The sequence below is a fragment of the Gavialis gangeticus genome, unplaced genomic scaffold (assembly GCF_001723915.1).
Source record: "Gavialis gangeticus isolate Ggan-Ray unplaced genomic scaffold, GavGan_comp1, whole genome shotgun sequence".
In the NCBI taxonomy this organism is placed as follows: Eukaryota; Metazoa; Chordata; order Crocodylia; family Gavialidae; genus Gavialis; species Gavialis gangeticus.
In genome coordinates this window covers 17414946-17426293 of record NW_017729015.1, presented here as the reverse complement: position 1 = coordinate 17426293, position 11348 = coordinate 17414946, and the positions used below count along the sequence as shown (strand labels likewise).

General features: G+C 40.3%; 1 protein-coding gene across 1 annotated transcript in view; it reads right to left on the bottom strand.

Annotated features, from left to right (window-relative positions):
• TMEM57 (transmembrane protein 57) overlaps positions 1-11347 on the bottom strand; it is a gene marked incomplete at its 5' end in the record, with an annotated part of 47224 nt that extends 35877 nt beyond the window's left edge. Inside the window, one exon of the mRNA XM_019512079.1 lies at positions 11316-11347. Coding sequence (XP_019367624.1) covers positions 11316-11347 — 32 coding nt within the window. The remainder of the gene's footprint in view (positions 1-11315) is intronic.
• Position 11348: the final 1 nt, after the last annotated feature.

Below are 11348 nucleotides of genomic sequence, written 5' to 3'. Positions count from 1 at the left end.
TTACTGTTGTTACAAAATACTTTTTGCCAACTTCTTTGTTAAAAAAAAAATATAACTGAGCACTAGAAAAAGTTTTGCAATTGGGGCTGATCATTCAAACTATGCTGTTTACAGCTGAACGACTCCTTATTTGCTCAATTTTCCTCTCTAGTGCTTGCTTGCAAAGCTCATGCAGTTTTCTGCATTTTCCCCAAACAAGGAAGTTTGGTCCTTCCCAGCTCCCTTTTTGAATTCAAACACAGAAAAAAAAAAATCACATAATATTATCAACTGTGAACTCATGTGTAGTCATATAATAAAAGGAGAAACAGTACAGAAGCCTATTAACTTAATGGTACGTACTGTACCCAAGGGCCCTTTAAAGTTCAGGCATCTATTTGAAAAATGGGGAAACCAAGGCACAAGTTACTTCAGAACACAGTCAGACTTTCCCACTTTTGGTCCGACATGTTACTCAGTAGGCACCGTATTCGCCACTAGCAGCTTTAAAATATTTTGATTCAAACACTAATGGACAGCTCAAGGGCTTATTTAGCTTAGCATTGCAAGTGTTACCCCATTAGTCAATCTGTTTGGCTATTACAACAAAGCTAACAGAAGAACAGTAAAGAGCATCCAACTCCTTACTACATTGCGCAAATTTGCATAACAGAGTGTTTGTACATATCATAAATGCTTACATAATTGTCTTGAACCCAGACCTGTCCTTTCAGGATATCTGCTCAACAGCACTCATTTTCTCTGTATCACATGCCAGCATCACTAGTGGAACTCTGCCCTGGGATGTTTACGGATCAGATGCCAAGAATGAACACGTACCACAACATGCAAAGCTGACTCAGGTTTCTGTACTGTGCACAGCTATCCAGTTTATCATGGAGGTAATGCAAGTCTTCATAAAAGATACAGAGCAAAAAAGCTTGAGAGAAGAACAAAATTTCACATAAGCAATGAGTTAAGTGATTGAAGTACCAGTCAGCTATGAAGAGACACTAGTGGAAATTATTGAGCCTATCAGGTAGATCACTTTATTCCATTTCATTTAAATGCAACAAGGTACCCATCTCAGGGTGATGAAGCAAATTATCACAGAAAGAGAAGCGATCATCATTTGCCACTTCACTAAGAATTATTCTTTTCCAGTGCAAGCCATCATCTAGAGTTTTTACTGAGCTAATTACTGAGCAATTGCATACCTTTTAGCTACGTGCATCAAAAAGGAAGATATTCTGAGTGGTATCTATTAGCAATTGTTTTAAACAAGACAACTTTCTAGGCATCTCAGAAGCCTTTAGCCCATAACCATTTTGGTAATTTTTCAGAAACTGACATTTCAAAGTTATTAAAACCATGGAATGATTGTAGCAGCAACACAGCGTAGTAATTTATTTTTCATTTACGAGCCACAGCAAAAACATTAGTATATCTTGGAAGCTATTACAGTGGTAGAAGTGACTAGCTTGCAAATTGAGCGCCTGACACCTGTAGGACTCGCTCGCACTTGTCTGTGAAATTCCTGAACTATTCAATTCATTCCCTTCTGTATGAATGACAGGCTGGAATCTCTGCACTAGGAAATAGGTGAACAGTTATTCCAGTAATAAATCAGTGCAACTCTTTGTAAGTTTAGGTCAGTTTCCCAGCATGATTAGGAAAACACTCAACCTGTCTACCTTCATTTCTGGTGACTGTTGAGTTCATATGTTTATACACGGGATGTGAGAGTGACATTTGTAAGCCTTCATGGCCAGTCAGTTTTACTCAGCTGACCTCACAAAGCCTGGGGATGCTTACTTTCACCTTCTGTCAAGTCATTAGATCTGCTCCTAAAGTCCGGTTCTGCAATCCTAATCGACTGTAACTACTCCCATTGAATTCAGCTCCTTCAACAGCACTACCTACAAGTCAACACTATACAATGCAAGAGTTGCAGTCATGCTTAAAATAGTACAAAAGCAAAAAGAGTTACAGAGAGGTAATCATGTAAGATGCTTTATACTCCAAAAACACTGACCACCCTACAAACAGACTCAACCTCAAATGTTATTTGCTTTCTAAAAAAGCATTCTCTCTGTTTGAAACGCAATCTCTGAAACATTTCGTTGCATCTGCCATTGAAGCACTTATGCAACTGGACAGAAATATCTATTTATATCATTTTAAATACTTTACGATAGAAAACCATCTTCATTGAAATCAGACACTTCTAGAGTATGCATATTGTTAATTTACAGCAGGGTTGTCCAACTGGCAGTCCGCAGGTAATTAAATTGTGACCCACAGGGTTTGTTAATGCAGCTCCTAGAGCTGCTGTCAGTGCAGTTTTGGAACCAAGGGGGTGAATGCCGCTGCTGTTCATCCTCTCACCCACTGGCTAATTTGGGGATCTTGGTTGCCACTGACTACTCAAACCAGCAGCAGGAGGAAAGGAGTAGGGAAGGGAGTTGAGAAGCAGAAGCATTCATGCCCTGGGTTTCAGAGCCATGCCAGCTCAGTGGCTCTGTTAGGTGCAAAAATAAGCCACTGCCCTTGCCACGAGAGGTGGGTCATCCTAAATGGAACTGGACACCCCCGATATCGAGGATCACTGCTTCTCAGGTGGGACGCAACAATATCAATGGCCTTACATTCAATTCATCCCCTTGAGAGTAGCCAAAGCACAGCACAATAAAAGATTTTTTTTTTAACTGAAGCAGATGGCGTGGTGAATTTTGCCTGCATGCTGTGTTGTATCCTTTTAATGTAAAACCAAGTCTGGCAGAGGGTCTGTGCAAAGACCCACCACACCACTGCAACATTCAGGTATGAAACGGGAAGCGTTTGGTTGTGTGGTCTCGCAACTGTTAATCTGAATATACTATTGCAATGGCACTTGTACAGATCTAGCAGCCACAAATCACTATGTAGGCCTCATGAAAAACAGATGCTTTTCTAACTATTTGGGTGGAAAAGAAGCTGCGATGGTCAGGGAGGCTAGGGGTGGATTGTGTGTGCAGGACATAAAGCTTCACTGCTCCAGCCGAAGGGGCTTCCCAAATTCCACTCCTAGGAAGTTCTACTTTTAAGTTAACAAAACGTTACATATAAACATCTCTCACAAAGGCAAACTTACCTAGCTGTGACAAAAGGTAAATTAGTCTGTGCTGACTATGCTACTGCATCCAGGCTTCTACCAATCCCTTTGCTAGCCAGGGTATTTCTATACTACACCACTGTAAACACACCCCTAGTAGAGCAGATAACAGGAAGAGAGGGACAGAAGTCTTCCTTGCCCTTGTTCCACATCGGCATATTGCACTAATACACTATTCCCAACAAACTGTATTGTCTAATTACCAGTACATCACTCAAAACAGACCTGCGTAGTAAACAAACTGTTCCCACCCTCTCCCTCCCCCATTGTCAGGTATGGTGTGCCCACACATGAACATTTTAAATACTCCAGGGATGTAAGTATATGTTATATTAAATGCTACATGGGAAAAAATAGGTTAATGGTGAGTTGTTCTGACAAGCTATTCTGTTAGCTTGCTCCAGATGACAGACTGCTAAATAATATTCCAGGACTCAAGTTACTAACAAGATTTTTCTCCTCCTTTTCTCCACTTGATAATAATTTGTGATATTCAACCTCTTGATACTTTCTGGACAGTGTTCTTTTCTCCATACACTTGTCGTTACCTAGTCACTGTCCCTACTGTGCTTCACATCCAGTATGTTCTTCCTGAAATTCAAAAAGCTGGTGCTCCTCTGGTAGTCACTTGTTATCTGTGAACCTCTGATATTCATTGATCTTTCTAGGCACATCCACATCTCTCCAATGCTGATAGCTGCTGCGTCAGTATTCCTGCTCAGAGATAACGTTCACCACATAGAGGAGCTCTCTAACCTTGTCAGCGCCCCCCTGCCATTGTATTCCAATACACCCATTTTAATTTTAAGCTACCTTTCTGTATAGAAGGGGGCAAACTCTCCATATTAAAACTGGTTGCAGGTAGTTACTCTGAATTTTAGGCATCTAATGTTCTGGTCTGTCACACATCAGAAGGATTGACAAGGGCAGCCTTTCCTTAAAGTGGTATAGGGTTTCATTTTGAAAAACAGTGTAAGATAGAAGAAAGAAAAGATGGAAGTATTTACCAAAAAAGCAGGATACTGAACCAGAAGGACCAGTGCCCTGATTCAATATAGCTAATTCTATACAAAGTCAACTGATTATTACCATACAATGAAAATCCATAAAAACCCAAAACAACTCTCTCCCCGCTTTTTATTTCTGAAAGCGTAATTATTTTTTCTCTCTCCCAAGTGCCATAAACTGCTTCCTTAATTGCTCATTCTTTGCTCTGTGCTCATTTCACCACACCACTGTCTTCTGTGTTTTCTGTAATGTAAACACCTACCAAAATCAGTGGCAAGAGCTATTTTGCACATAAATTCCAAAACTGGTAGAAAAATCAAGCTTCTTGCAAGTCCCACAGGCTGCAAAGTGAATCCTACTCACATTGATGGCATGCTTCATTTCGCAGTCTGTGACTCATACAAGAGAAAGGAGAGGAAGGCATTTTTAGCCTGGCAATGTGCCAAATGGAGAGGTAGGTTTCAGAGAGGTGAAGTGTAGCATCTATGTGGAATTACTAGAAAGATCACAGAGTCAATTTGCAAAATCTCATGGCTGTCCTACTGAGGCTAGGTAGAGTACTTCGGATAATAAGGAACTATAAATTAAGACCCTCAAATGAAAAAGGTGCATGTACTTGCTCTCTTTCTACATGAATATTCCAATATTTTGAACATGTACATTCAAAAATGTTTTTCTTCTGGGGGGAGGGGGAGGACTGAAGACGAGGGACAGAAGGAAAATAACAGGTAAGCAAAAATAATACAGGAGACAATATGTGTGATTAATGAGCTGAAATAAGCGGACTGGAGATTAATAAGGAAATTTAGTTGGCAAATGTTTCACAATAAGCAAGAGACTGTAAGAATCCAAAAAAGAGCTGCCCATGTATTAAATCAGTGCATCAGTATGGAAGGCAATATATGTTATCAATATGCAACAGGAATGAGAGTAAGGGCAGACAAAATGGAAAAGTCACATACCTTTCCAGAAATTCTGGAAGAAAACTTAATACAATGGCCAAATCAGAGCAATGTATTCAGCAATGAGTCTGATAAATCTGGACCAAAAAACATGGATAGACCACCAAAGTAAATCATCTGAAAATATCAGAGCACACAACACAAAATGAAGCAAGAAAAGGGACTGCTGTGTGTAAGGAATGAACGTCATCTGCAGAAGGAAGTAATATTACCTGTACTATTGGGGTTGACATAGCAGAACACATTTAGATTTAAGCTAAAATTGATTTGTGACCTAAACCTAAGTTAAGGTCAGGAAAGGCAGTACTATTGGTTTGTTCCAGACCTTAAGGGCAGTTTGAGAAGGCTAAGAAGAAATTGTTTACGCTGGTAAAGGAAGCTGGTAAAAAGGTACCAGGACAAATCAGTGGGAAGGATTCTTATGGACAAAAATGCCTAAAAAGAGGCCACATTGCTCAAGTTATTATGCACTATTTTTCCTTAGAGCATATTCACTGTGCGCAGAAACTTAACACTTAGAAATAAACTATATCAGAAGTTTGGTAGCACATATAATCTAGTGAGTATTTTAGCAAAAGTAATCATGGAACTAACAAAACAACCCAGGTACTGGACATTCAGAGACACATACTGCTCTCATCCCTGTGTCAAGCTCGAATTTGCCATTTGCAGACTGCAGTCACACACAGAGGTTCTTCAGCAATCATTTGGCTGTGAGCCCAGGGAAATGCCTGTGACTGAGGGCAGTATATGGTAATAAAAACCCCCCGCCAATATTGAATTAATATGAAATGCTTTAGGGAATGTCATTTGGAATACTGTGATCTACAGGGAAAGTCAGCTGAAATAGAAGTTGAGCCAACTGCAATGACTGCATCTGGAATTCATGTCAAAACTTAACTAGCTCTATAGCTGGCATCAAGTGCCAATGTGATTTAGTAGGGCCATAATGAACAGTATCAGCAATAAAGCTGAAATATTTTAAATAGATGAAGCAAGGATGAGAAATGGGAGGACTACTCCAAAAAAAAACAAAAAAAAACAAACAGCAACAAGTTAAAATGAAAATGGAAGTAGTAAAAAAGTTAACAAATGTCAACTGAAGTGAATATTTCAGTTAACAATTAAGGGTTTAATATATGCACATCATTAAAAATATAAGGTCCAATCCACTCAAGAATGATGAAATACTGATGTATGATTAAAAAGTGCGATTGTAGACTTTTGAGAGTATATGGAAAAACAAACAGACCCAGCGCTTTCTCTAGAAAAATGACTGGAAGATTTATTGGAAACACAAACTTGAATTGTACACAATTATTTCCAAATGTACAGCAAGTCCTGCAACACAGCACAGAACTCCATCACATTTATACATGGTTTTGATACTATGGATAGGTTACCAGTCTTTAACAATACTTTAGTAGCAGAGTAACGGTGTTCATTTTAAGCAGTGATACTGCACCACTGGCATCTCAAGCTTTAGTTGCAGTGCAGAACAAAGCTGCCAACAGCTGTGCTGGCATGCCACACTACACAGCATTTAAACATGGCCTTAAGTAGCTTAAAACATTACAAGAGAAACAAGACTAAGTGGAAAAAATTCAGGAGGAGAAGAGGAAAGACAGCAACAACAAAAAAAGTGTGAAAAAATGGAAAAGAACAAACAGAAGGGCAGGTACTCCAAATTGGAAAGAGGGAAGAAATGAGACGACTAGCTCAAGAAAAACTTCAAATGCCTTTTCTGAAGGCCTGAGGCGAAAATACCTAATTTAATTTATGGAATGAACACTGGGGGGGGAAAAAAAAAATCACAGTAGGGAGTACAATTATGTGTCACTAATGCCCTAATTTTAAAGTACTTACATTTTAAACTAATTGGTTAAAGGATAGTGCACAACAAGTTTTAGGGTGGAAACAGTAATGTTCAGTGAATGAGAAAGGGTATTTTTATTTTTACAGGCAAGTCTGAATCTAACACTTCTTACACTGTTCTGTAAGATGATCATGAAGTTATATCTTGCTGTTCTGTTGCCTATGACATACTGACTGTAGACTCCACTACATTTATCAGAACAAGAAACATCTTCTGCTGAAGAATGAGAGAATCCCCAGATTTTAATTATTCCAATATCTACTTGCTACACAATATAGCTCCCAACCCATATTACACATATGCTTAAATTTCAGATAGTTTAACAGCAACCCCAGGACCGCTCAAAAAATATGGCAGGAAACCTGTATTATTTCATGTTGGATCTTCAACAAAAGTCTAGATACATTCCAGATTAATTTTCCTACTTGAATCCAAAATCTGTCTGAATGGTACCTTGAACCATAAAAGTTTGGGTTTATTTGAATAACTCTTTATAAAAATGTTTGTGAGGGACAATTGTTTCTATTCCTTCAAAAGCAGCTTAAAGTCTTTCCTTTTGAATATTACAAAATTTCTCTCTCTCAGTATTTAATCTTACTTTTAGTTCAAGCATCTGCAAGTTCATTCCAGGTACTGACTCCATTTGGGTTCAGCCATCCTGTCCCCAGAATAACTACAAACTATGATTGCTTATTTATGGTAACTCAAGTATTTATGGGTCCTCCACTGGTTGGAAAATGTTAGGTGTTCCTACATTACAAATAATAGCATAAAACCCTTTCCAAGTGACCAAGAAGGAACAGGGAACACTGTCTACAAGACATAGACAGTGGTTGTTGAAGGGGAACAACAAATAGGGATTTTTTTATGCAGTCAGTTCTGTAGGGAATACAGCAGAAGCAAGTCTTTAAGGGAAACTAAGTGTGGACACAGTACAGATCTGACCAATTAATGCTAGGAAGCCGTACTGTGCATGGAGGCTTAATGGAGAAACACTGGCAGTTTGCAATAATTATTAATACAGTTGAAGAACCTTGGATTGCTGAGCTGCAAGCACAGATTTAAAGCAACAATTTCACCTTTTGAGCACCAGTGTCCCCAGTTCTGCCCCAGGTGTATACGTTCTCCATTCACCACCCCCATATGAGGGAAGCTTGCAAGAATGCAGAAGTCTCATGAATGTGACTTGGTTGCCTTAAAGAACAAGAACGCGACTTGGCTGCCCTAAAGAACAAGTGGGGGGAGTGCAGTAGCACTACAGAGAAGTCACCAGTTAGTTCTACACTGACACTGTTGGTGGGGTGTGTAGGTGCGTGTGTGTTTTAAATAGTGTTGTGATATGTTGAATGCACTGGTTGTTTTGCCTACGAGCTTGGTGGTGTTTATCTCAAACAAACACAAAATTACTAAATTATCACAGTGGAATTACAAAATGATTAGTGCTATTTTTAGAGCAGATCAAGAATTATAGTTTGCCTGTCAAATTTTAGGACGCCTGTCAAAGCACTAGAGGCTACTTGCACATAATCATGATATACTGAATTAGGAATGAAAAAAGGTGAGGACCAAGATGATAAGAATGCAAAAAAGGGAAGAGACCTCCATATAAAAACAGCTCTGGCTGATTTGGTTACCAAAGCAGCAAGCTCTTTTTACTAGTTCATTCTTTCACATCCTGGGATACTGCTTTTAAATTAACAAATTGACAACTTGAATTTGTTAGTATCAAATGGCAGCCAAACCCTCTAAGAGAAAGTACTGTAAGAAATGTGATGCTGTATACTGGAGCTGCACATAAAACTTCTTAAGAAATGCAGCTGTCCCAGTTATTTCATCAAATATTCACCTAACCCTACATGTCAGTTCAGACGGGACAGAAGGCATCATCATGCTGCACATTCATTAAGAAGCAATTGATAACAGGATTCTGACAGAGTCTGCTTGCATTAAAACTTTTTTAAAGGACTGCTATTAAATATTAACTTATAAATAGACGGGTACTTTGTAGCTTCCAAATGGTATTTTAACTAGAACTGAAACACCCCGAGCAGCAAATAAAAGAGCAGAACAAAAAAAATCCTCTTACTTTTAAGCTGACTGCTAAAAGCAAGCAACTGAACTGAAAATGAATCAGAAGAGTTAAATTATGGAAATAATAAGAAATTTATACTTTCTGAGCACTTTTTTTTCAGAAGTTATTGAAATTAGCCATTAACACATCACTGCATACATTTTAAATAAGACTTGCAGGCATCTGATTTCAGATATTATCCCAATTTAGCAATGCAAAAGAAAACTTTTTACACAGAAGATTTTTTAATTTCAGTGAGAAATTTTTTTTAATGCTAGAGGTTCACTATAATCAGAATCACAATTTATATACTGCAATGGATGTGAAACAATACAGGAAAGTCTCTGTATCAGAGTACACCATAAAATAACTCCCTCTTGTAAATGTTAGGGTATTTTATACACATTTGCTTTTATCTTTAACCTACTACATGCACAGATCTCACCCGAACTATAAATAGGAATGGTACATTATTACAGCTCATGATTTTCAACAATCAGCTTTTCAAATCTCAACAAAAATTCTCTCTTACCCCAAAATTGTGCAATTATCATTTGACATCCTGTTTGACATCTTTCCCTTACTCCCTCAAGGATGTTACTTTATGCTAATAGTTTCGAGCTTCAGTTGGCAAGCAGGGCAGTTACTTGGCATCTAAGGGAGCTGCTAAGTTTAATATTCAAATGAAACATGCACAACTTAACTGTCCTCTTTAAACTGCACTTTCAGGATTTAAAATGTGTTATTCCACACAGCCAGTCCAAAAGCTGATGTATGCCATGCATAGAACATGTCAAGGCGTGTTGCTAATAATGCCAAGGTGGTATGTTTGCTCCCTGGTTGGACCAGATAACCTGTTGAGGTCCCGTCCAGCTTTCCTTCTTGATGATTCTAAAGTTAATGGATTATTTCAAGGCACGTTATTATCATACAGAGCATTTCTGCACTGAAGCAGTAGTATAAATATGCTTGTAGAATTTCTCTTTCTAAATGCTGTTTACGTTATAAATTAAGTTACCGTCCTGTAGTTAATAAAGGAAAGACTTATGACTTGATGTGGGCTACGGACATGTTCAGAACCCTTCTCAACCAGGTTACCACCCTTGATTCATTTATGAAGCCTATTTCATCGTTACAGGGGACAAGAAGGAAGCCATGGACCGATCATGTCTGTAATATTTTGATTATTCCTTGATCTATTATGTTTCCTCTTCGCACAGCTTTATTTTTTTTGTCTTAAAGGATGGCTCCACTGGTAGGTGCTTTAATATAGACCAGGTGCTGGCAGCTTCTGAAATTTGTACCACTGTGTCATCTAGATTTATTCTGAGCAGAGCTATATTACACAGTGTGAAAAAATGTTCCAACCTTGGCTCCACAATAGCAGGAACTTTCAAGGGAAAAAGTTCTTTTGCATGCACAAGCAAGGCACAATAGCTTTGTGTGTTAGGTCTACACCAGAAAACAAACACGTCCTTATTGAAAAAAGGATACAAAATCTGTGGGGGGTGGAAACGGGCTGAGCATCTCCCCAAATCCACGGCCAGTCCCATGGACACAATGGTTGAACGTCCTTTGAAATCCACGCTGCCGAACTGAAACCCAAGCCCCTTGACTCCTCCGCGATTTCAATCCCCCCTCCCACCTCCACAAAACGCACGGCCGAGATGCGCGACCGCTCTCCGTCAACGCCAGGAAAGAGCCGAGGGGGTCTGCGAGACTGTGCGACGGGTTTACAAACATGTGCTGCCATTGACCGCTGGGGATGAGTTTAAAGGGACACTGCGACTTCTTTTTTAACCCCCCAAAAAAGGTGAATGTCAGAAACGGCGCTCCGCCGCCCCCCGGTTCATTCTTAGTGGCCGAATAAGGACTCAAAATAAAACAGAAATAAAAACACCGACTCCGGAGAAAGCTGCGAAACGGCCCAGAGCCAAACCAGGCACGTGCTGCTTCAAAACCCACAGACCGCGAGGATGGGGAAAGCTCCACGCATCGCCCCGCACAAAGCGGGGTGTAAACACGGCCACCGCTTCACCCTCCGCGCCGGGAGTCTCCCCTCTGCCCCTCGTCCGCGCAGGTGCAGCGGCGGGGCTCGGCAGCATTAGCCCCGTCGTGCGGGGGGTGGGGTGCTCCGGCGGGGACAGCACCTTGGCCAGCAGCGCGCGGACCCCGGCGCCCGGGCAGCGGCCTAGCGGGCGGCGAGGCGGCGCTGACAGGCCGCGGATATGACAGGCCGCGCTCCGCGGCGGGCCCGGGCCCTACCTGCCGTAGATGCCCTCCGTGATGCGGTTCCGC